The sequence below is a fragment of the Salvelinus sp. IW2-2015 genome, linkage group LG22 (assembly GCF_002910315.2).
Source record: "Salvelinus sp. IW2-2015 linkage group LG22, ASM291031v2, whole genome shotgun sequence".
NCBI classification, from domain to species: domain Eukaryota; kingdom Metazoa; phylum Chordata; class Actinopteri; order Salmoniformes; family Salmonidae; genus Salvelinus; species Salvelinus sp. IW2-2015.
In genome coordinates this window covers 17,596,930-17,623,728 of record NC_036862.1, presented here as the reverse complement: position 1 = coordinate 17,623,728, position 26,799 = coordinate 17,596,930, and the positions used below count along the sequence as shown (strand labels likewise).

Below are 26,799 nucleotides of genomic sequence, written 5' to 3'. Positions count from 1 at the left end.
TTTAACCTAATCGTCAATGTATGTATCCAATTAAATATATYTCACTATAGAATCTTATCTTCGAATCTTAAAATACAATTTCTCTATATCAGGTTAGGTAAGGCAAGGTGAACTTCAGGTGACACTAACATGCACTATAAAACATATGGTGGGAAGGGGGAAAATAGGTGTGCTGGTGAATAGTAAACCTCACTGATCTAATTTGTTCAGTGTGGTACCTCACTGATCTAATTTGTTCAGTGTGGTTGAATCTCGAGCTGGTGTGGGAAAATATTAATTTCCGAACTCAGGAGCCCACATAGGTCACTCATTAACATACGTTGGGTGCAATTTCACACATACCATGTGTGATTTCCAGTCTTTCATGGTGWGACRCCAACTTGTAAGAATCCTAGAAAAGATTKAGGCTAAGTAATAGAGCTAAACTATATAGCTCAGAGATATTTGTTTCATTCATGCATATCGCTTTTGAGAAGTTTCCATTGATGAAGGTGAGTGGTCTCCAATGAAGGTAGCCTACCTGTATCAGTTTAAGTGTGTAGGCCTAATGATGTATTCATATATAGGTGTTTTAAGGTAAGTCGTTATGATATGCATGATTCGCAAATTAATGTTAATATCTTAATTTAATAAGCAACGAAAACAAATGTGTAACTTAATATTGGTGGGGTGGGGTTCAATATTATATAACATATATAATATTAGTAAAACAAAGTCAATCACATTATCTAGGCTACAGTACTTGCCTCCACRTTTCGCTTTAGGTTTCTATTTCTCCGGTGGGCGTCAGCATCACTAGAAAAGGGAAAGCAAGGACTCTGGGCTTAGGAGTCAAGATGATACCCTTTGTGGCGTTGTGCAAATATTGTAAGTATTTTCCTTTTTATTAAACACATCTTACTTTAGCTTAGTTATAATGACAARYTGACTTGTGTTCAAAGTTCATAGCCTATATTTTTGTTTATTTGAAGAATTTGTAAAAATGCATTGTTTCAGGGAGTCCAGACATACATTGACTCAACAATCGAAATAACAAGTATTGCGTCACCTTATGGGGCAATGCAAATACAAATAAAAATGTAATCATCTATGTATAATTGCAAAACAATAACTTCTGCTTTTGTAAAAACTTGTTGTTGAATTCCTACAAATCATTGGAAAGTAGTGAAGGGGATGTTCAGGAACATTCTAAAAGTCATTCTAGATCTAGTTTTGTGATTTGGGGTGGAAATAAGAATAGCCCAGCAGACTGTATGCCATTCATGTATGTTGCATCTACTTTAATAACATATCCCTCCATAACCCTTTTAAAAATACATTTGTACATGTTTTTTTATATTGTAAGCCTACAGGCCTATTAAACATTTACTTTTGCTCTTTTCCAGTTCCTGTCGCTATAGTTGTGATCATAGTTTTCAGTGTCAATGGATACATTGAGGATCCTCTTTTCGACTGCCTGCAAGATTCAGACTATGCCGAACTCCTTGAAATTGTGAACAGAGGTCTTCYCTTCACAAAGACACCTCATCATATTGCCATCATCGGTGGTGGTATTGCTGGACTGACTGCAGCAAAGTTTCTGGAGGACGCAGGGCACAAGGTACAGTATCTTTNGTATCAGTTTAAGTGTGTAGGCCTAATGATGTATTCATATATAGGTGTTTTAAGGTAAGTCGTTATGATATGCATGATTCGCAAATTAATGTTAATATCTTAATTTAATAAGCAACGAAAACAAATGTGTAACTTAATATTGGTGGGGTGGGGTTCAATATTATATAACATATATAATATTAGTAAAACAAAGTCAATCACATTATCTAGGCTACAGTACTTGCCTCCACRTTTCGCTTTAGGTTTCTATTTCTCCGGTGGGCGTCAGCATCACTAGAAAAGGGAAAGCAAGGACTCTGGGCTTAGGAGTCAAGATGATACCCTTTGTGGCGTTGTGCAAATATTGTAAGTATTTTCCTTTTTATTAAACACATCTTACTTTAGCTTAGTTATAATGACAARYTGACTTGTGTTCAAAGTTCATAGCCTATATTTTTGTTTATTTGAAGAATTTGTAAAAATGCATTGTTTCAGGGAGTCCAGACATACATTGACTCAACAATCGAAATAACAAGTATTGCGTCACCTTATGGGGCAATGCAAATACAAATAAAAATGTAATCATCTATGTATAATTGCAAAACAATAACTTCTGCTTTTGTAAAAACTTGTTGTTGAATTCCTACAAATCATTGGAAAGTAGTGAAGGGGATGTTCAGGAACATTCTAAAAGTCATTCTAGATCTAGTTTTGTGATTTGGGGTGGAAATAAGAATAGCCCAGCAGACTGTATGCCATTCATGTATGTTGCATCTACTTTAATAACATATCCCTCCATAACCCTTTTAAAAATACATTTGTACATGTTTTTTTATATTGTAAGCCTACAGGCCTATTAAACATTTACTTTTGCTCTTTTCCAGTTCCTGTCGCTATAGTTGTGATCATAGTTTTCAGTGTCAATGGATACATTGAGGATCCTCTTTTCGACTGCCTGCAAGATTCAGACTATGCCGAACTCCTTGAAATTGTGAACAGAGGTCTTCYCTTCACAAAGACACCTCATCATATTGCCATCATCGGTGGTGGTATTGCTGGACTGACTGCAGCAAAGTTTCTGGAGGACGCAGGGCACAAGGTACAGTATCTTTTGTATAATTTACTGTATCAATGTCAACACAATTAATATCATTGACATATGCTAATTTACTTACTGAGAAAGGAATTTAGTGTCAKTATTGTAATTGTCTGGTTATGACTAATAATAGGCCTACAGTGCAAAAGGGGGAAACTGATAGTGTTTGTTTTTTTGGACAAGGTGACTTTAATAGAGGCAAGTGATCGAATTGGAGGACGGGTGGAGACCTACAGAAATAGAAGAGAGGGATGGTATGCAGAGCTGGGTGCTATGAGGATCCCTAGCTTTCACAAGTGAGTAAAGCCTATTGTCCTACCACATGAAATAAGGAGCTACCTGTTATCCCGTCTTCATATGTTATTGTTCAAAAGAGGTCAAGCATCCTATCTCAAATGAATCATTATCAGATACTGGTGCATGTCCTATAGAGTTGCATAAGAATGATAGCAAGTGTACTTTAACCATCAATACAATGTTAACTATGGCATTTTTWATTCAACAGAATTCTTTTATCATTTTCATCAAAAATGGGCCTTGGACTGAATCCATTTATCCAGGATGACATCAACACATATTACCATGTGAACGGGTTGCTGCAGAAAACATACAGSGTTAAAGAGAACCCAGACGTGCTGAACTATCCCWTAACTTACAAGGAAAGGGGAAAATCGGCTGGTCAGCTCTTTGACTTGGCCCTGTGGAAGGTGTGTGCAAAGGGGGGGGGGGGCTCCCACCATTCGCGTTGCAAAATAAATGTAGACACGTTATTCAATCATTGCACCCACACAGCTTGCGCGCGTCAAAGAACATCTGCGTAGCCAGGCACTAAAATAGAACTTGGTTCTATTTGTGACACTTGACGCACTGCAAGTCCCACCTCTCCCATCTCCTCATTGGTTTTTAGGAGCATATACCCACATGGGTGATTGAAAGATGAACTGAGGTCCACACTCCAGTCRGTGGTGGTAATGCACCATATAGTTGGTTGCCAACCGCAATATAAAGTCCAAAGAAGAAGCCTGGAAGGAGGAGAGATTACTAGAAACAAACTCTGTTTACCCTTTTATCTGTGGATTAATTGTCGGAGTAGAGGACCTTGTGCATTTCAGGTAAAATAACAACCCAATGATKAAATTAGATGGCGCACGCGGACGCACGCACGCGGTCTGGTCAGCATGTTTAGACTCCTGTGGTGGAACACTGTGTAATATGTTAAATGTTGTTATACACATATACAGGTATGTGTCACATAACACAGTTATAACAAATTATTTATACAAATTATTTGTTGTAGATAAGGGATGATATGAAGACAGCTGGCTGCGAGACCATGTTGAGAAAATATGACTCGTACTCAGTCAAGGTAAGAAAACACTTGGTTGCTTATAGGTAACCATCAGACAAGATGCAGGATTATTGTCAGACTCTAAATTGGTATGCACTTTGCCACTTTCCTTACTAGAAACGGGAACAAATGTATTTAAATATCTTTATTCAGCCATTTTAATGAGTGTTGTTTTCTGACAGGAGTATCTAGTGAAGGAGGGGAACCTGAGTCGTGGTGCCCTGCGCATGATTGGAGATATCCTGAATGAGAACAGCCTCTTCTACGCATCACTTACTGAGATGCTGTATATTCAGTCRGATATYAAYGACAACACTGTGTAAGAACACCACTATGCACATACAATCAAATTAGACACCCCGCCCTACATCTAGTGTTTGTTAAGTAGTGTATTAAAGTAGTGGAATGTTCTGTTTTTCAGCTATTACGAGATCACTGATGGGTTTGACCATTTACCAAGGGCATTTTACCAGGCCCTCAACTGCACTATCCTTCTCAACTCCAAGGTCCGACTCATCAGTCAAAMCAGCAGCAATGTGACCATATCCTACCAGGACTGGCGTGATCCATCCTCTCTGACCAACCTCACAGTAGACTATGCCCTGGTGACAGCTACAGCAAAGGCCACTCTCTTCATGGACTTCCAACCCCCGCTGTCACCCCAGAAGATGGAGGCCCTGCGGTCCGTGCACTACGCCAGCTCCACCAAGGTGGTCCTCAGCTTCAGYGAGAGATTCTGGGAAAAGGAGGGCATCAAAGGGGGGAAGAGCATCACGGATCTCCCCTCTCGTTTCATCTACTACCCTAGCCACAGCTTCCCAGGCACGGCTGGGGGGGCTCTCCTGGCATCCTACACCTGTTCCGATGACTCCACTCTGTTCCAGGGGGTGAGCGAGGATGAGCTGAAGGCCTTGGTGCTGGATGACCTGGTAAAGATCCATGGGGAGGCTATACGTCCTCTCTGCACTGGAGGGTTGGTGAAGAAGTGGGGTCTGGATCCCTTCAGCCTGGGGGCTTTTGCCATTTACACACCTTACCAGCAGACGGACTACGCCTCGGACCTGTTCAGGAATGAGAGCAGGGTCCACTTTGCTGGGGAGCACACGGCACTACCTCACGCTTGGATTGAGACTGCCATGAAATCTGCACTAAGGGCAGCCAGGAACATCAGTAACCTGGAAGGATAGACATCTGGGGCCTGGGCACATCGGTTTTATTTTGAATAGCTTGAGAGGTTGAATGTTGACAAACTAAATGACGAAATCCAATGSCCAAACCAAAAACTATTTATTTTGATAAAACATTTTTAGTACTGTCTGATGATGCATTCGGTAGTATTCATGTGTTCTGTTTACTGGCCTATTTACAAGTCCTCTTCAGGGCAAAATGTTCATACTTTTTCCCMTTTCTAACCTGTTATTTATTTTTGTGTGTACTGTTTTAAAATGGCCATTTTGTTAAATAGCCTACAGTATTTTACAACATAACCATGTCAAATGATGTTGTCACACAGATGTTATGAGAAGCACTGTGTAGGTGTAGTTCTTGGGCCTATTTTTKTATTTTAATAAAGCTGTATTGCAACCAAATACTTTGATTCTCTAGCATGTCCAATTTAGGCCTACCTGTTGAATAATTGTACTGTGGCATATCATCATTTTAGGCAAAAGGCTGTTATGGGTTCGATGCATAAGGGAAAACATCATGCACAGTTCTCTTACAAAATAAAAACATTATAGCCTATTTCTCATTGTCCAGCTCCCATCAATGGGCACCCTTCTGCACCATCTGCGTGAACCGGTTGGTTATAGACAAGGTAGTGTCAATGAAGCGGTCAACACAGCTCACGAGGCAAGTCTCTGTCCGTGAATCCATTTTTGAACTCGGGCTCCCCTCCATGCACTTGTCGAGACAGACATATGTRAAGTTATGCACCTTCAAAAGAAGCAATGAATCAGCTAAGTCAACTTCCATGTGGAGGTCTCAAAACAGAAATATAAGATTCCGTAATCAACTCGCAATTCGGTTTGTCCATTCTGAGAACACATTTGATTGTATAATAAAAAAACAAACGCAAGATACAGTTCAGAATAGTTCATGTACCTAGCTTTAAGTTAGCTAGCTAACTAACAGTAGCTAACTTCGTAGCATAACTTCTGATGTATGCAGCTAAGCTACCTACCTGGGCCTGAAACTGCGCTTTCTGTTGTTCAATTGCGATCATCCTTTGGAGCTCTGAAGCATCAGCCTTTTCTGACGAATTTAAATCAAAGCCGTCCATTACAGTACCTAGGATTGGTTACAGTCGGGTTAATTCAACCTGTAACGTTAGAGCTGATAATGACCTTCTCTGTAGGCTTGTGCGTTTGTTGCTCARTGGTTTGTTGTGGGTTTGCTCCATCACGAAGATAATTGACTAACAGGAGTCAAGACTTTCCAATATTTTCAATGTTCAGCCTCTATTTTAAGTAAGGCCAACCCATTTTTTTTCTAAAGCCACAATATGTAACTTTTTGGGCTACTTGACCAAATTCACATAGAATTGTGAGTTATAGATATATAATTCTCATTGAAAGCAAGTCTAAGAAGCGGTATATCTGTTCTGTGTGCGATATTCCTATGCTTCCCCTTCTAAAGTTTAGTTTTTGCTATTTTACTTTTGGTTTTATACACCAGCTTCAACCAGCTGAAAATATAATATTTTGGGATATGGAAAATATATTTCACAGCTGTTKAGATGGTACAATGATTCTCTACACTATACTTGCTTGTTTTGTCACGTGAAATTAGGGGAACTATTCACATTTTTGCAAACAGGAAATGGCGGAGCATTTTCTGTATATTGCACCATTAATAAAACAATGTGAACGTTTTAATAATAGGATACCCACATGCAATCTAATGGATAGATTCTGTTCAGGGGATAGTTCACCCAAATTATATATTGGTTTCCTTACACTGTAAGCAGTATATGGACAAGGTATGGCATTTGAGCCACAAATTCAATGCAAGTCAATGGATCCTACAATATATTAGCATTTTCACAGTGGTGGAAAAAGTACCCAATTGTCATTCTTGAGTAAAAGTAAAGATACCTTCATAGAAAATTACTCAAGTAAAAGTGAAAGTCACCCATTAAAATACTACTTGAGTAAAAGTCTAAAAGTATTTAGTTCTAAATATACTTAAGTATCAAATTCCTTATATTAAGCAAACCAAATAGCACCATTTTCTTGTTTTTTTATTTATTTACGTAAGCCAGTGACATACTACAACACTCTGATCTTATTTTACAAACGAAGCATGTGTGTTTAGTGAGTCCGCCAGATCAGAGGCGGTAGGGATGACCAGGGATGTTCTCTTGATAAGTGCATGAATTGGACCATTTTCCTGTCCTGCTAAGCATTCAAAATGTAACGAGTACTTTTGGGTGTCAGGGAAAATGTATGGGCGTAATAAAAAGGACATTATTTYCTTTGGGAATGTAGTGAAGTAAAAGTAGTCAAAAATATAAATAATAAAGTAAAATACAGATATCCCAAAAAACTTCTTAAGTAGTACTTTAAAGTATTTTTAGTTAAGTATTTACACCACTGAATTTTCACGCACCAACCTAAAGTATCTCAAAATGGATTRTGTAACTCAATGAAGTCACTTATAGATGATTTGGATATGAAGGACAGAAATGCAAAAATAGGTACCATTGACTTCCATTGGATTTGTGCCACAAATGCTTTACTTTTATTTTTATTGAAACAGTAGCCAGGTAAACAAAACCAAAGCATTGATTGCTGTCRTACCTTGTCCATAGACTGTTTAAATTGTAAGGAAACCAATATGCCATTGTTTAATTTGGGTGAACTATCCCTTTAATATAATYACTGCTATCTATTCAGATTAAAAGGGTAATCTGCAGTTGCTGTATCCATYTTTTTATTTATAATTTAATGATGTACTGCGGTGTACCCATAGATTTTTTAAGAATGTAATTTATAAATGCCTCATGAGCTTAGTTCAACTGTTGTACCCCATCAGAACCCAAAATATGAGCTTGTTTTACTCCAATGTTTGTAAACGAAGTAAATRTAATCAAACACTGTATAGCCTCAAAACATAGTTAAAACTATACCTTTGAAATCATGGATGGTCAGTCSTTGCTACCATATCTCTGTCTATGAATTTGAGAGTGATTAAATGTCTCTAGCCCCATCCCTTTTACCGAAATTGTTATAATACATTTGGTAACATATTGCAATGTGCAGTCTTCTATTTTTGCAGATCAACATTGTCCCTAACGTTTGCTCAAAATTGATGTATGTTTCTTATACTTTATTATTGGAAATAGCCTATTAAACCAAGATCAATCAAACATTGGATCATTGTTTGCATTAAAATGCAGTTTGTGTGGCACATGAGAATAACATGAAAAAGCATCCACAGTCGACTATCACCCAGTGCTTATATACCCCTGATCAGCAGTGGACAAAACAGCAACTACATCCGGGTAARTTGTGTGACCTTGGTTGGTTAATTGTCATGGCGGCCATCGTCAGGATAAGTTCTGTCTGTCACAGAGGTGTCAAACGTAAGTGTCTTTGTGTGTAACTGTATGTTAATTCCACATTTGTGTGTATTTCATATTGTTGTTYTTGAGAATTACAGATTGTTGCCAAAAGTAACGTTACATATTGTAATGTGCTAGTAGCTAGCAAGCTAACGTAATGTTAGCTGATGGATGAGCAACGTACGACTTTTCAAATTCATAGTGACTTCACCTAGTCGGCTCGGGGTCTTTTGGTTACTGGCCCAAAGATCTTAACCGCTAGGCTTCCTGCGCGAGCTGTCACTGACGTCAATTATTGGCGTCACTGCATTGAATCAAATCTGTTWACGCATCTCGTAAAATAGCCTGAGCAACTAAAATGATCAACCTCGATTCTAAACTYTTCGTATCAGTTTTAGGCCTCATGCTTGTTAGGAATTAAGGCCACCTCAACATAATCAACGTAATCTATCACTTTTCAAAATATTCTATATACATGTTAGGCTATTCTTCCCCTATCAATCCCACATACTGTGGCATGAATCCAATTCATCCATACTYCTACAGTATATGGTCTTTGGCTGCCAAAACTTCAGTTCCTCGAATATCTGCCATTACCATATGTGACCTCTACTTGTACTTATACTACTTTTAACAACTACCAAGACACACAAACAAGTTACCACAAAAAAATGTATAAACCAGATAGGCTACCTGTGATTGCTGACAACCACAATAATGGAATGGTTTATTCATGATACTCCTTGCAGTTTGAGGAAAGAAAGACGCCTCCTCTGATTTATAAAGGCCTATGTGTAATAATATTCACATTTTGGAACCGAGCCATGTGTGAACAACTGTCTACATTACAGTGTAGCCTAAGCTTTATTGKTTTTTGTTGCTTTGCMTTATTTTATAGCCTACTTATAATTGAACAGTAAATATTGTGATTTARWTRAAAAATTGCTCATGACACTGATTTCTTGTCTTCTCCCCACAGCTCTGTTTTATCGTAGCTCTCTCCTCTCTCGACCCCTGGTTGCACAGCARAAGGACCAGGACTGTCCCTACCCGTTGACTGCTAGGATTCATGGATCCTCATCTCTCTATGGTTTGTTTCCACGATATAAGAGCTTTGCCGATAGCCTAAAGTTTGCCTGTAGYACTCAAAGATTAATAATAGTATGTTTGTGATTTTTGTGACTTCTTAAAGTAATCAATGTTCAGGCTAGGATACTTATGTAAGGTGATAGTGGTAGGCCTATATTATAAGTATTAGAGCCTACAGCCCTACACCTAAGGGGATTCAAGTATTTTTTTTGCTCTCTCTTGTATACTGAGCTGTCTCATGCAAGAAGGATTTGAGAGAGGGGGTTAAGTCATTTATTGTCAGGGAGCCGCGGTTAGTGATGTCCCCACTGACATGTTGTTTGTGTGTTTGGTACATACAGTCCATTCGTTAAGTATTCAGACCCCTTTACTTTTTCCACATTTTGTTACGTTATAGCCTTATTCTAAAATGTATTAAATCGTTCCCCCCCCCCTCCCGCATCAATCGACACACAATATCCCATAATGGCAAAGCAAAAACAGGCTAATATATTTTTGCAAATGGATAAAAYATTTACATAAGTTTTCAGACCCTTTACTCAGCACTTTGTTGAAGCACCTTTGGCTGCGATTACAGCCTCAAGTCTTCTTGGGAATGACGCTAAAAGCTTGGCACACCTGTATTTGGGGAGTTTCTCCCATCATTCTCTGCAGATCCTCCCAAGCTCTGTCAGGTTGGATAGGGACCGTYGCTGAATAGCTATTTTCTGGTCTCCAGAGATTTCCGGGCTCTGGCTGGGCCACTCAAGGACATTCAGAGACTTGTCCCAAAGCCACTCCTGTGTTGTCTTGGCTGTGTGCTTAGGATCGTTGTCCTGTTGGAAGGTGAACCTTCCCCCAGTCTGARGTCCTGAGCTCTCTGGAGCAGGTTTTCATCAAGGATCTCTGTGTACTATTCTGTTCATTTTTCCCTCGATCTTGACTAGGTTCCCAGTCCCTGCAGCTGAAAAACATCCCCACACCATGATGCTGCCACCACCATGCTTCACCGTAGGGATAGTATTGGCCAGGTGATGAGTGGTGCCTGGTTTCCTCCAGACGTGACRCTTGGCATTCAGGCCAAARAGAATCTCATCCAGAGAATCTTGTTTCTCATGGTCAGAGTCCTTTAGGTGCCTTTTGTCAAACTCCAAGCTGGCTGTCATGGCCACTCTACCATAAAGGCCTGATTGGTGGAGTTCTGCAGAGATGGGTGTCTTTCTGGAAGGTTCTCCCATCTCGACTGAGGAACTCTGTCAAAGTGACCATTTGGTTCTTGGTCACCTCCCTGACCAAGGCCCTTTTTTATTTTTATTTAACTAGGCAAGTCAGTCAAGAACTAATTCTTATTTGTTCTTCTTCTCTCCGGATTGCTCAGTTTGGCCGAAAGGCTAGCTCTAGGAAGAGTCTTGGTGGTTCCAAACTTCTTCCATTTAAGAATGATGGAGGCCTCCGTGTTCTTGGAGACCTGCAATGCAGCAGAATTGTTTTGGTAACCTTYCCCAGATCTTTGCCTCGACACAATCCTGTCTCAGAGCTCTACGGACAATTCCTTTGACCTCATGGCTTGGTTTCTCTGACATGCACTGTCAACTATGGGACCTTATCTAGACAGGTGTGTGCCTTTCCAAATCATGTCCAATCAATTGAATTTACCACAGGTGGACTCCAATGAAGTTGTAGAAACGTCAAGGATAATCAATGGAAACAGGATATACCCGAGCTCAATTTTGATTATTTTCTCACAACACATGGCATGATGTTTGAACTGTGATATCTAGTGAAGCATGAATCTTGAGAACCTAAGCAACAACTTATGATAGCGGGCCACAGGAGGTTGGTGGCATCTTAATTGGGGAGGACAGGCTCGCGGTAATGGCTGGAGCGGAATCAGTGGAATGGTATCAAATACGTGTTTGATGCCATTCCATTTGCGCCGTTGTGGCCGTTATTATGAGCCGTCCTCCCCTCAGCAGCCTCCACTGGAGCATGTTTGTATATTAAAACCTGAAAGATATAAACCTCAGTTACGAACTGACTGGGATAATTGTTAAACGCAACAACAAAAAATCCGTAGGCTAATAGACAAACGTAATTGCTTCTATGTGCTAAAAACATGTCAGGCCAACTATAAATCTCTATCTGGCTAAAGGGTTAAAAAATACATGTAAATACACTGTTTTCAATGATGAGTCTTTAAATGATTACCCCCTCTCTACACAAGAGGTTAGTTMTGCATGTGGATGTATGATTGAATGTTTTGTTATTTGCCCTTTTGCAGCCGGCTCTGGGTCCAAAGCTGCCTCCCTGCATTGGACAGGAGAGCGTGTGGTGAGCGTACTGCTGCTGGCAATGGGGCCTGCTGCCTACTACTTCCCCGGACCTGCTGTTGACTACTCGCTGGCTGCCGCCCTCACCCTGCATGGCCACTGGTAAGATGAGTTTCCCCTCAAATTGTTCATTGGTTTAAAGGGCACTGGCCAGTGGTCTCACTTCCTTATTCTGGTTAAATATTTTTACTTTCATATTTCCACAAACGATCCTTTCCGGACTAAAATTGTTGTACGTGTTCCGAATAAGCTCAGACCATAGTTTTTCAGCTACAGAAAATGACTTGTGTTGTGACTACAGTCGGAAGCTTTTATGAAGGACAATGGAGTAGGCAAGTGGTTGGGATAACCAACCAAGTCTATGTCCACTACATTTCTGCTCATGCAAAAACAGTTTTGTTCTTAGCATTTATTTTCATTTCATTTACGAGAGCTTTTAGATTTTTGAAGAGGTGGGCTAAATGTCTCCCTGGAGCACTATSCCATTGCTAGACCACTGACTAAATAAGTGGCAGGTTTAAAGTACAAATCCTAGTCATGGGTGGTGTTAATACCACTTAGTTTTTCGTTTTGGGTACTTGGATATMCTCAAGGCATGTCCCTCTAATGAAAACCAGCTAATTTCCAGTTGTCARACTTGTTGCCAACTTGTCACTGAGGAGTTGAAATGCACACTCATATGATCATTTTTTTAAACATCAAGATTACACTTAAGAATGCTGGTCATGTGTAATACACAGTGGCTTTTCCATTTGTGCTACTTTTGTTAAGTGCCTTGGACTATAATGAAGCAATTTTTAAAACTGCGCTCAGTACTATTTAACTTTGCCTTACTTGCTAAGGCTAATGTTTGAGTGCCACTATTTGAACTGGAGTCATCAAATAGCACCATTGTCCASTTAACTGAGGAACACTATGAGTACGCCTACGAAGCTCTGTCCTCCAAGGCCACTGCTTTGTACATTGGCTTATCTCTTTAGGCATCTTTCAAGGATTTCACCATCTTTCAAGGATTTCACCAAACTGAACTGGAAGCCTTAATGCTTCCAGTTCAGTTTGTTCTCAATGTAATGGTGTTGCTTCCGTCCCTCTCCTTGCCCCGCCCTGAGCTCAAACCTGGGACCCTCTGAATACATCTACAACAGTCACCCACAAAGCATCGTTACCTGTCGCTCCACAAAAGCCGCAGCCCTTACAGAGCAGGGGAAACGACTACTTCTAGGTCTCAGAGCGGCGTCATTGATTGAACGCTACTAGCGCGCACCGCTAACTCGCTAGCCATTTCACATGGGCTACATAAACAGGACAAGACACCCCACTCTGTAGTCTAAACAAAGAATAGCCTAACTAAGGTCGCATGCTGGTTCCTTGAGCTATYGGTGTGTTCCTCAAGGACTTGGTGGCTCCTTGGTGGGTCTTCAGTCATTCAGATTATGCATTTGTCCACTTCCCTCTGCAAAACATKACCCTGGGGAAGCCAAAGATTATGAAGTCAGGACTATGTCCCATAATGACTATGAAGTTAGGACTCAGCTGGAAGACATACCTTTGGTCAGTGGAGGAAAGGGAGAGCGAAGGGATGTTGAGAGGCAGACCTTCAGTCTGCTGCTCTTTTCCTCCACTGAGACTGACCATCAGATGCAGGTACCATCAGCCCAGGATAATAAAAATAAGCAAAACATTTCAAATGTATTCTCACGCAGCTGTTCCTCAAGTAATACAACAATTGATCAATTACCTGTGTGATTATATAGCCTACCTCAAATRTKTTTATATAAAAATACATTAAATGACCGAAGAACAATGCATTGGCAGAGCAATTCAAGAAAAGCCCATGTGGTGATCGCTTACTGCACAAACCTCATTGCTACAGTACTGTTTTTAATTGGTTAATGTTGCATAGGCTTACGTTTTTTAAGTCAGGTTTTAAAAAAATCTCTGCGGTCGATCTCATCTTGCAGTTTGACTCAAAGTGATCTTGACTGAGAAAAGGTTGGTGACCACTGTTCTAGAGTTTTCCCTGTTAACACTATCAATGTTTCCTTTTACTGTGGCAATTGTGATAGAATCAATGCAATATTAGCCACTTTCAATGCAACATACCGAAACAAAACCAACTATGCAAGAGATTGTTGTATACAGAACACATCGGCGTAAGATTCTATTGCATTGACACCACTACTCAGCCCATACTCTAYACAGACCGGTGCGGCATAAACAATTAGAGCTGCAGTAGGCCTATATGCAAATAGCCCATTGCCATATATGGATCTGTGCCATTTACTTTGAAATGGACTGTGTTTACAGCATGAGCGGTCGTGAGTAGATGTGCTTGTTTTGAGATCAGAGCGAGAGATGCATGTAGCCACATGTGCACATTTTGTTCATATCCTTTGCTAGTTAGTGAGTTATCCCAGTTATAGATAATCAGCAATAGGGGAGTGATTGCTTCCTACAAGAGCACAAAACTCTAGACATATTTGAAAAACGAGTCAGATAAGCTTTTTTTTGTCTTAAAGGGGCATTGTTGTATTTGAAAACAGGCTTGAATAAGCTAAGTAGGCAGAGGGTAGCATAATTTGTCTGATTCTCTAAAATAATGCTATGGGAATAATAATAATGCATTTTATCTATAAAGTGGTTTCTTTCATCAAACAAAACATTTTCAGTCACTTATCTGACGGACAAGTGGATAAAAAAAGGTTCATGTCAAGCCCTGCATGTTTTTTTCAACAGTCTCATGGAATGTAGGCCTACATTGAACATCACACATTGGCTGCTACTGTAGGCTGAGTGATAGAACCGCTATTTCAATGTTAAAATGTTATGGGATGCATTTTCATACATTGTTTTGATGGTAGGCCACGCTGGTAGGCCTACATTATGATCAAATAGTCACAGTAGCCTACTTGGCCACCGCTAAATGTAAATTAAAGCAGCTACAGCATCTGTGTTCACAGTAAACACGTTCAAGTTTGCAATCAGACCTGAAATAAGCTCAGTGCCCCAAAAAATTAGAGGGAACATTGGTTAACGCTGTTTAGCCACTTCTATTTTGCCTTAGCGTTTACCCACCKTTTGCGCAAAAATACATTGAAGGTATATGGAGCGTTACTTTGCTCACCACGATTATAGTTTACCCACCTATTATTCCTTTTTTTGTTGCCATCRCTGGCTATTACGTAATATTGTGGTTTTAAGCCGTCTCATACATTTCTTGTATTGTCTTCTCTCTTCAGGGGGCTTGGACAAGTCTTAACGGACTACGTTCACGGAGAACCGAAGATCAAGATGGCCAACGCAGGCCTCTTCCTGTTGTCGACTGTCACCTTTGCCGGTCTCTGCTACTTCAACTACAACGATGTAGGCATTTGCAAAGCGGTGGCCCTCTTATGGAGCAAATGATTGGATTGAGGCTTGGGATGGGTGGCGTGGGCACTGGGATATCAGCCGTCTTGTTCTGGTATGATTGTGAACATTCAAGGGATTATATGTACATTTCTATAAATATATAATTTTCACAATTACCAGTGAATTACCAGTATTACCAGTGATTCACAAGTGTCGTAAATCATGTTGAGTCAGGATTTCTTTTGGGGGGGGTGAACTTTTTTTGTTGCATGTTTGTAAGTTCTGGAGGTTTTGTGTTGGGCATCAACAGGTCTGTTTTTGGCATGTTAATAATCTTCTATTGATTTATGTGGACTAAACTAAATAAGTAGTCCCTGACCCCTACCAAACACGCATACACATGCTGCAGTTGGTTAAATGTTATACGGTTAACTTTTACCTGGGGCCTGTTAAGGAGGGTGCAATTTTACAGAACGCTTAGATAGAAATGCATTTTGTAGAACAGATGTGATGATCTTATGTAGATAGAATAGGGAATTGTCAGGTTTATTCAATGCATTTCTAGCTTCCTCTCACTGAGTGCACGCCTGTTATCAAACCGCTAATATTCCAAACACTTGTGTRTTGCTTATTATCTGGGGAAGTATCCACAGTGATTTACATATTTGACCTGAATTTCAGATCCAGTATGGCAAATGACTTCTCATCTCTTCTGTACTAACTWAATTTATTATGTAGGCGTTGCATTCTTATTCGTGGGATGATTGTGGTATGTTTTGTGTCTGTCACCAGTCTGTAAATACCAGCTAGTGMCCTTCAAGASCATTGCAGTCAGCTTAGTGCCACACATTTAGTCTGTTTGACCTTGCTGGTCTGGTTTGATTGACATGAGCAAATGGATGTGAGCACTGGCAGTATTTAAACCCCATAGCCATACTGTTCTGGACTTCAGGGGTCTGTTCAGAAAGGGTGCAACGTTATAGAACATTGAGATATGCATGTCGTATAACTGATATGATTTGTCATGTGGAATTGGGCATCACCACAGCTCTATTCATTAAATGTCTAACTGCAATGTTCTGAACGTTTCACCTCACTGAGCACATCCCAGGAGCATGTAGAAGAGTAGCCATACTGATCTGTACACCATTGCACTTCCTCCTGTACCAGGCCATGTTTTAAATAATTATCCAATGACAATATCCTGGTTTTGTAATAATGTGCATAATTTACTTTCTCAGCTGTGCCTGGCATCATACTCTTGCTTGAGTATTTAGCATAGTACAATCTTGTTGGCAGGAATTTCACTTTTCATTTATCTGATCAAGTGTGTGTATGTATGAACATCTGCTACGCGTCAAGTTGAGTACAGCTAGCATCAAATATTAAATGAAGTCAACAGCGGGCGCATGCACTTGGTCAAAATGGCAGAGCTTTGTTCTGGTTCTGTTGGGAGTGTTGGCAAAAACAAGTAAGAGTTGTCCTTGTTAAATATCTAAGAAAGATGAAGGTATGTCTTTGTTCTCATATTACTCAAATGTCTAAAAGTTTAAATGGCTTTGGAAATTCAGCTGTGTTGTCTGTTTATTAGTGCCCGTCGATTTATACATCACCAATCCGTTTAGATTGTTACTCACAAATTAGCTTGGGAAGAAAAATGCACCTTTAGGCTTTTCAGAATAAATGTGGATATGGATTTGATTATGTATTAAATCAGTTTAATACAGAGCATATACAGAGGACGGTAGACTACACACAGGTAGAAACCGTGTCTGATAACTGGTCAGAATGACTAAGCAATCAAACTTAAGTGTATACTACTACTCTATAATGGGTATTTAAGCATWAAAAAAAAACACTGAGTATTTACAGTGGCTTAACAAAAGTACCAGAAACTCAACATGSCAGTAAGCGCATACTACAGTTCTCATCCACACAATCCTCAGGCACCTCCCTGAGAACTAACTTCATGAGCTCTGCATCTGGTCCAGCCTCAAAGCTCAAGTATGACCTAGACCACAGCGATGACTCAAATCTGTACTGAGATGTACCAGGAATTAGTTCCATGAAGAACACAGCCTCATGTTGTGAGYTGCCAATTTGGTCAGGCAAAGGTTGCTCCTGGGGGAAAATAGAGGGAGGGGGTTACCTTTGTCTTGTCAGTGTGAAGTTYGTTTGTGCGAACAGCTGGTATGAAGGTACAGTAATAATCACACCTGGGTTGTGTTCAGTGATCTTATCTCATAAGGAGAACACCGATTTTTGTTTTTCTTGAACGACTGCTGAACCCAACCCAGTTGTYAACCCAAACTAAGGCTACAGAGACTGTACAGAGGGTGTCTATTGCTTTGTGGGAAGTTCAGCTGTAAAATGTGAAATTAAGCCATACGTTAAATGTAACGTAGATGTAAGCATTTCAAAATGTATGCTTACCAGTGGTTTAGCAGAAACTCCTTGGTCCCCATTCTTGCAGCACACCATATAAGYTTGCTTACAAGGTGATGTCACRGAGAGAATAACAGCRCTTCCTCTGKGCTTGTCAATGTCATTGTTTCTATATACTTGGATATTGAACCGGCAATCATCTAGAAACCAGATAACAAGAAAAAAATATGCATCCAACAGAKGGAAATATGTCTTGCAGCAATATGCGTAAAGTACTTTTGCACGTTTTTGTCATAAGGATGTCACATGATCTTCCCTGATGCATGGGGTTGTGATATGCAGCAAGCGCATCAGTAGCCTAATCTCTGTATTATACGTTGAGGGCCGGTTTACTGGACACAGATTCAGGGGTTAAAGCCCCAAAACAATCCCATGACTTAAACTTAGAGGTAGACTCAGCGAAATGAAGTTGCCACGAGCAACACTGCAGATTTGAAATGAGCGAGATTCAAGACTTCACTCTCATCATTTTGTACATGTATTAAACCGTGAGTGGCCAATTCCATATGACAGAAATCCTTCACAGTGATGAATAACTTTAACCCCAGCAAATTGGGTTCTCTAGGTACATTTACCTGCTTTGCATTGCTCCTTATTCCGCTCTTTAAACTTGAGAACTTCTTCATCTACAACCAGGAATCGGTTGTTCTTGATTTGGATCATTTTTTGGAAGCATTTATTATTCTCCTTTTTAAAATCATCCGACTCTAAATCTGCAGAAGAGGAGGGAATGTGTGAACACAACAAACAAAAAACATTTGACAGTGTGATATACAGTGTAGTGGCTTCCTTTCCTCTTTACCATAGCCACTGCCCAAGCCTGAAGCGGGTTTGTTTCGTACGCATACAGTCCACACTCAAGGTTTCCAAACGGCCAAACATTCAATGACATCCAGGGATATGGTGCAACAAAAATGTTTATTCTTCTTATATCTAACAAAAAATGATTCTCCAATCAACTTAAAGCATAGATTACTTGATATGGAAAATACATAACATGACCTGTCTGTATGTATRTCTGTATGGTCAAAAAACTATACCGCTCCCGCGTCTAGCAAGGACTCCTTCCCCCGAAGGCCCAACTTCCTGCCTTTATACTAACACACTTAACACAGTACAATGAATGGGCAAGAGGCGGGGCCAAAAACTGAGTTACACTAAGAACAAATGAATATATCTCAATCAGGTAAATATAAATCATAAAGGTACGTACCTAATATTTCATCATATACATTAATATATTTACACAAATGTACATGGAGCTCAGTATGTTCAGTCTTTTATACAAATATGTCCAAATCGGCTCTAACACACAGAGTATACAAAACATACTGACCAGGTGAATCCAGGTGAAARCTATGACCCCTTATTGATGTCACTTGTTAAATCAACTTCAAATCAGTGTAGATGAAGGGGAGGAGACAGGTTAAAGAAGGATTTTTAAGCCTTAAGACAATTGAGACATGGATTGTGTATGTGTGCCATTCAGTGGGTGAATGGGCAAGACAAACGATTTAAGTGGCTTTGAACGGGGTATGGTARTAGGTGCCAGGCGCACCGGTTTGTGTCAAGAACTGCAAAAGACATACAGCCGACTCGACACAACTGTGGGAAGCATTGGAGTCAGCATCCCTGTGGAACGCTTTCGAYACCTTGTAGGCTGTTCTGAGGGCAAAATGGGGGTGCAACTCAATATTAAGGTGTTCAGTGTACATGTTTTAAAGTAACTGTCCAGTGTTTTCAGATTTATATGAAATATGACCTATAATTAATTACAATACRAGTTAATTAATAATAAATTAATATTTAATATATAATATKAATATTATTTGAAAGAAAAACGATTTAAAGTATATTAAAAAGCAATTTATCTGTGTTGGAATGGTGTGAGCGTACACCAACAACAGAATGGTATGGGCATATACCGGTCCTCAGGAGGATGACATCAGAGAGGAAGAGGCTAAGCGAAAGGATCCACTCCCGTCAAAAACTGTCCACGTGGGAATACAGCGATAAGCAGACCAGTAAGCAGACCGCCTGCCTTCCCGCCTTTAGGACAATGACTCCCATTGTTAGGGTGGAGACAAGACCATCTCGTCATTATATACAGCATCTCTGATGGCATCATCCTCTATGAGGAAATAGAAGGCATTTTTTAAATGTTCTGTTTGAGATACAAGTTTGAGGTGTGGTTTTTGAAGTGTTTTTTCTCCAATTTATGCCTTGGCCACAAACATGAGTATAGCWKGAGTCAACAACATTATTTGGGTATGAGCTAACAGAATGTGAGATTTTCACTGGACAGTTACTTTAACATTCTATTCTCTTTCAGCTGGAACTAAATAGCACATGGTCTAGGTAAGACGAGCCACATCTACATAACTTGTAATAGTAATTGTTAGAAATGTATATTACCTTCATGTTCGACTTTACAGGGAATCAGTCCACACAGATAACATGAAGAAAACACAAAGACACAAGGAGCAGAGGGTGACATCTCTGACAAAGCTTTGAACATTATTCACATTCTTTTTTTAAATGGTAGTTTACACRTGTGGATATAAAAAACAAAGTTCAGTCAATCTTTTAAAGCACCACTTTACCTTGAAAAAAGATGTCCTCCTTGTCTACTACCGCAAACTCAACACACTTAAATTCGGAGCTGCTTGCCATCTTCTCAGAATCAAGCATGAACGTCACTAGAGGCAAAAATATGTTATGAGGCCTATATTTATGACAAATATTGTCAAACATGTATTTATCCACTCACTGGCCATGTGCCCTTCATATATATAGATCTATACGTAGGCTAGTTAAAAAACCTACTCAAGTAGCCTTTTAAAATACTATAATATAGCTTATRTAATTTACATTTAATAAAACACTACTAATTAGAATAGCCTCTGTCATWCCAATGCAGATGTGGGATTTTCTTTCAAACACCAGAGGGAGACATTTCACTTGATTATGCCATGAATCGAGCTGCACTGAGGAAYACCTTCCCTTTTCTTTACATAGACTGACCAGATGAGAGGTGAAACTCAATATCAGGAAGGTGTTCCTAATGTTTTGTACACTGTAATCGCCATTCCAGGACTACAGTTTGCGCTATCCGGGATCATTGGGACGTCCCTACCCTAAACCCTACATTTACCGTAACAATTTTAAAGGAAAACTTCAAATGAGGTAAGGATGTCCCAATGATCCCATATTGCAAGGACACTAGAGSTATCATCTTTGATCCATCCTCAAGATCCATTGGCAGACAGTCATCCGATCATACACATAGCCCTACTTTTAGTGATAGGAAACGCTGCCAACTCAGTAAACAGAACCCAACATGTTTMTCATACACTCATATTATTGTCATTATCGTTGAATCAATGTACATTGTCTTAATAAAACTACCCAATTGGCCTACTCTCGGGCTACATGTGTGTTTTGTTCCACACGTGTTTAATGCCGTGTTCAAAACAACTGGGAGCTCAAAACTCTGAAATCGATTTGAAACAGTCATCCAACTCGAAATTCCTACTCGGGAACTCTGGCCTCTTTTTAGCGCTCAGATATGAAGCKCACTAAAGTCATGATTTGACMTCGTATTTTTCCTCGTTCTCAGTTGTTTTGAATGCGGCATCAATGCCCGGTTGGTAGAGCACAACCAGGAAGTGGTTTCAATCATAAACCATTTAGATTCTACAGTATTCTTAAAGATATCTTACCTCGGAAATATCKCCTTCTGTAGGCTATTCAGTCATGCCTTGAACTTAGAAAAGTTTCTTAAATCTGTTTCTAATCTTCCCAGAGATAGTTTGTACCGACAGATGTAGCCTATTCATGTGTGGCACMTCCGACACTCGGTCGCATTGTTGCTAAACCCAATTTATGCTTTAAACAAATGAGGCTGTGATGTAATCGCGGCGCCTCSGAAGGCTTGCAGAGGCCAAATCGAGCACCACAACACTATGCGCMTCCCAMATTTTGTAACGCAAAAAGTAGAAAGGGGGCWAATGACTGTTTCTCTAACTTCAACTATAAACGTTTGGGAATATGATGACATCGTTAAAGTAGTGTCCATATCAATTTTGGACAGGTAACTAGTAACTAATCAGTAACGGGACTTTGGGATGACCCAAACTCAGTAACGTAATCTGATTACATTCAGTAACTTTTAGAAATGTACGTTACCAATTTAACAACATATTGCTAGATAAATCAATGTTCAAGTTTATATAGCTGGCCATATATGGATGTTAAATKTTACTTTATGAGTTGGTTATGTAGGCTCCTTCTAACCCATCGCTTTCTACTACATATAATAATAATATGATTAAATTATATCTTTACATTAAAAACCAAAGTCTATCAGAATTCCAGTCATTCCAATAAATATTACACCCCTTGATCTTCAAGAATAGGACTTGGAAATATGGAAGTATAGATTAGCCAAATTGTTTTACCTGAGCATAACCCCAAAACTAAGGATTTATTAGCCAGCCCTACTCAGTTGTTTAGGATTTTGTTGTCATTGAGGACTGATTGGGCTCATTGATTCGATGCTGGGCTCATCGATTCGATGCTGCGCTCAAAGAATGGCATGCTTTGAGCACTACTGAAAAGTGCTATTTACATGTGAAAAATTAATGCCATATGCTGCATTTGCTATAGGCCTATTGTTTACTTTTTGTTGGTGACACTTTGATATCTTGATAATATGCAACTGTTTGAAGGGCAAATCATCAGATGAAATAATAAGAAAACAGTCACCCCGCCTCTGTTTTGGTAAAAAACTGAGGGATGGGCCTGGAGAAATGTAATCCCTCTCAGATTAATAGACATAGCTATGAATGCAAGGACTGATTATCCATGATATCAAAATTATTGTTTTAACCATGTTATGAGGCTATACAGGGKTTGTTTACATTTACAATGTTTACAAACATTGGGGGGAAACAAGCTTATATTTTTGGTTCTCATGGAGTGTGACARTTGAACTAAACTCATGAGGCATTTATAAAAGTTATATTCTTCAAGAATCAATGGATATATATACAGTACCAGTCAAAAGTTTGAACAYACCTATTCACTCAAAGGTTTTTCTTTATTTTTACTAGTGAAGACATCAAAACTACTATGAGATAACACATATGGAATCATGTAGTAACCAAAAAAGTSTTCAATAAAATATTTTATATTAGAGATTCTTCAAAGTAGCCACCCTTTGTCTTGATGACAGCTTTGCACACTCTTGGCATTCTCTCAACCAGSTTCACGAGGAATGCTTTTCCAACAGTCCTGAAGGAGTTYCCACATATGCCGAGYACTTGTTGGCTGTTTTTCCTTCACTCTGCGGTCCAACTCATCCCGAACCATCTCAATTGGGTTGAGGTCAGGTGATTGTGGAGGCCAGGTCATCTGATGCAGCACTCCATCACTCTCCTTCTTGGTCAAATAGCCCTTATACAGCCTGGAAGTGTGTTGGGTCATTGTCCTGTTGAAAAACAAATGATAGTGGGACTAAGTGCAAACCAGATAGGATGGGGTATCGCTGCAGAATGCTGTGGTAGCCATGCTGGTTAAGTGTAAATCACAGTGTCACCAGCAAAGTACCATCACACCTCCTCCTCCATGCTTCACTTGGGAACGACACATGCAAAGATCATCCATTCACCTACTCTGTGTCTCACACAGACATGGCGGTTGGAACCAAATATGTAAAATTTGGACTCATCAGACCAAAGGACAGATTTCCACCGGTCTAATGTCCATTGCTCGTGTTTCTTGGCCCAAGCAATTCTCTTCTTATTATTGGTGTCCTTTAGTAGTGGTTTCTTTGCAGCAATTCGACCATGAAGGCCTGATTCACGCAGTCTCCTCTGAACAGTTGATGTGGAGATGTCTGTTACTTGAACTCTGTGAAGCATTTATTTGCACTGCAATCTGAGGTGCAGTGAACTCTAATGAATTCATCCTCTGCAGCAGAGGTAACTCTGGGTCTTCCTTTCCTGTGGCGGTCCTCATGAGAGYCAGTTTCATCATAGCGCTTGATGGTTTTTGCGACTGCACTTGAAGAAACTTTCAAAGTTCTTGACATTTTCCGCATTGACTGACCTTCATGTCTTAAAGTAATGATGGACTCTCGTTTCTTTTTGCTTATTTGAGCTGCTCTTGCCATAATATCACACTCGGGGCTCCCAAGTGTTGGGAGTACCATAGGGCGGCGCACAATTGGCCCAGCGTCGTCCGGGTTTGGCCGGTGTAGGCCGTCATTGTAAATAAGATTTTTTTCTTAACTGACTTGCATGGTTAAATTTAAAAAAAATAAAAAATGGACTTGGTCTTTTACCAAATAGGACTATTTTCTGTATACCACCACTACCTTGTTATAACACAACTGATTGGCTCAACGCATTAAGAAGGAAAGAAATTCCACAAATGTACTTTTAACAAGGCACACCTGTTAATTAAAATGCATTCCAGGTGACTACCTCATGAAGCTGGTTGAGAGAATGCCAAGAGTGTGCAGACCTGTCATCAAGGCAAAGGGTGGCTACTTTGAAGAATCTCAAATATATTTTGATTTGTTTAACACTTTTGTGTTAAACACTTATGTGATTCCACATGTGTTATTTCATAGTTTTGATGTCTTCATTATTATTCTACAATGTAGAAAATAGTTGAAAATAAAGAAAAACCCATGAATGAGTAGGTGTGTCCAAACTTTTGACTGGTACTGTATATAAAAGAAAATATGTTTTCTAAACAAGGCACATTTGTTTTGAAAGCATGGTGTAATTTGTACCCAATTTGAAATGAAACAGATTGAGGTTATGATCAAGTTGCTTCCTGTTAGGATAATGGCCATGGATACAAAAGGAAACTTTATTCTATATTTAGTTTTTTTGTGAGAACATAATTAGCATAACTGATCAACTCAAATCTGTAGTCCCAAGGCTGTCAATTTAGTATGGCATAAACACCACACTAATACATTTACATAATTGATCTCTTACAGACATGTCTGTGGTATTGACCAARATGCCAATTATAGTTAGTTTGTAACTATTAAATATTTCTTACATGCTAAATACTGTAGAGGGTTTGCTGTCTTGTGAACATGTATTATCAAAACTCACTGCACAGTACACTCATCATATGATTTATCATCAAACATGTGTACCGACTTCAAGGTGAAATTGAGAAGATATGAAAATATGTTTGTTTGAGAACTAATACTTCATAAAAAGTCATTATAATAGTAGGAAACCATGATAGTCAGTTGATTGAAATAGCACAGCTCATCCTAAATCCAGGGAAAAGAGGGTTAACTCAAATTGCAATATTCCAATCACTTGCATTCAACCTATGGTCAGGAATTCAACATTACTTAAAGTTTGTCGAAAACCCCTGGTTTATCTTTGCATTTATGATGATATAACATTGAGCGGTTTCACATTCATGTCCCATATATGGTTTCCCTTTTCATCTGTGCCTAGACTGTATAAATCAGCGCTCATAAAGTCAGAGATGGGGTGACATGAGGGGAAATGGTTTATCTACCTACACCAGTTATTGCATTAACCACTTTAACATGCTCGCCTACGAATTATTTCCCTGTCAAGTTTGTCAAAGCATTTCTCCTCGTTTTGACAAACAGACAGTTTGGTTCAATTTAAGTGGGACATTGCAGTAACTGATGACACAGGCAGGCTATGGTATAGTTTGGCCTCACTGTGAGAGGATGTGAGTAGAGTCAGAAAGAAAACATGCTGAAATGACTGAGCTCTGCATCTGCAGCATTGCATATTTAGTATTTTTGATGAATGTCCATGGGGACAAGAGTGAGAAAGAAGAAAATGAGAAAATGTACAGTAACTGAAATGATTAGGAAATAGCTCTCAGCTTTAGACCACACACTGCTGAAAGGACACTGTACTTATTGTACAAAAATAACACTTTTGGATGTTAGATGATCGGAAATGCAGAGAGCATTTAAATTCAGACCTGGGTCAAATACACATGTCAAATGTGTGCTTGATTTAACCGTTTGCACTTTGGGTACTATGTTATTGGTTCCGTTGTACTGGCTAAAATKAATCAAGCACAGCTCAAGTATCTGAAAGTATTTGTAATACTGTAGGTCAGGGTTCCCCAATAGGCCAAATTAAGAAAAAAATCTCTCTCAACTAAAATCACCAGGAAATCAGCTCAAAGTGATTTTACTTTAGGAAATCTGCTCCCAAGTGTTCCCACGCATACATGGAGGCATATGTGATCGTATCCCAATGTAATAAAGGTCTGAAGTGTTCTGTTTTTGTCAAATATATCTGTTTGGGATTCTTGCAGTCAATTTGCAGTGTACAAATTATTTATAACTATGTTCCGCCCCATCGGCCCACGGCTGAATGTAATTGGTGACCCATCCATATCATGCGATAATGATAACTAGAACGATAAGTTTATAAATAATATGACCACAGTTTAAAATTATAATTTAAACGAATACTACTAATTTGATGGTTGTCGTCATCAGATGTCCCATTAACAACCACCCATATCAGCTAACTTTTTAATTTCACATTTCTCAAGTATAGGCAAATTATCATAATGAATGATAACAGCAAAATGCCTGTGATAAGTGATTGTAATGTTCGGTTTATTGTTCCAGCTACAGGCTACTGGCTAAAAAAGTTMTGTGAACCCTTTGGAAATGCCTGGATTTCTGCATAAATTGGTCATAAAATTTGATCTGATCTTCATCTAGGTCACAACAATAGACAAACAGTCTGCTTAAACTAATAAAACACAMACATTTATATGGTTTCATGTCTTTATTGAACACCCCGTGTAAATATTATAATTTTTTTAAGTATGTGAACCCTTGGATTTAATAACTGGTTGACCCTCCTTTGGCAGCAATAACCTCAACCAAACATTTTCTGTAGTTGCGGATCAGACATACACAACGGTCAGGAGGGCCACTCCAGAAGGCGTATTTTCTTCT

At 39.4% G+C, this 26,799-nt stretch overlaps 3 protein-coding genes across 3 annotated transcripts; 2 read left to right on the top strand and 1 right to left on the bottom strand.

Moving 5' to 3' along the window:
* The first annotated feature begins 1,676 nt into the window (after nucleotides 1–1,676).
* Nucleotides 1,677–5,770, top strand: LOC111949891 (L-amino-acid oxidase-like). Its single transcript, XM_023967227.2, has 7 exons — nucleotides 1,677–1,959; nucleotides 2,478–2,692; nucleotides 2,873–2,985; nucleotides 3,195–3,396; nucleotides 3,987–4,055; nucleotides 4,220–4,356; nucleotides 4,459–5,770. Exons 1-7 carry the CDS (start codon nucleotides 1,929–1,931, stop codon nucleotides 5,222–5,224), a joined length of 1,533 nt encoding a protein of 510 aa, XP_023822995.1. The 5' UTR covers nucleotides 1,677–1,928; the 3' UTR covers nucleotides 5,225–5,770.
* Nucleotides 5,771–8,526: 2,756 nt separating this feature from the next.
* Nucleotides 8,527–16,920, top strand: LOC111949365 (succinate dehydrogenase [ubiquinone] cytochrome b small subunit B, mitochondrial). The gene is made up of 4 exons (XM_023966459.1): nucleotides 8,527–8,622; nucleotides 9,581–9,691; nucleotides 11,951–12,101; nucleotides 15,239–16,920. The coding sequence occupies exons 1-4, from the start codon at nucleotides 8,574–8,576 to the stop codon at nucleotides 15,402–15,404; spliced, it is 477 nt and encodes a 158-aa protein (XP_023822227.1). The 5' UTR covers nucleotides 8,527–8,573; the 3' UTR covers nucleotides 15,405–16,920.
* Nucleotides 16,785–21,764, bottom strand: LOC111949364 (interleukin-18). The gene is made up of 6 exons (XM_023966458.2): nucleotides 21,518–21,764; nucleotides 20,399–20,494; nucleotides 20,211–20,222; nucleotides 18,371–18,508; nucleotides 17,784–17,935; nucleotides 16,785–17,471 (listed from the first exon to the last, which is right to left on the bottom strand). The coding sequence occupies exons 2-6, from the start codon at nucleotides 20,484–20,486 to the stop codon at nucleotides 17,247–17,249; spliced, it is 615 nt and encodes a 204-aa protein (XP_023822226.1). The 5' UTR covers nucleotides 20,487–20,494; nucleotides 21,518–21,764; the 3' UTR covers nucleotides 16,785–17,246.
* Between the last annotated feature and the right edge of the window lie 5,035 nt (nucleotides 21,765–26,799).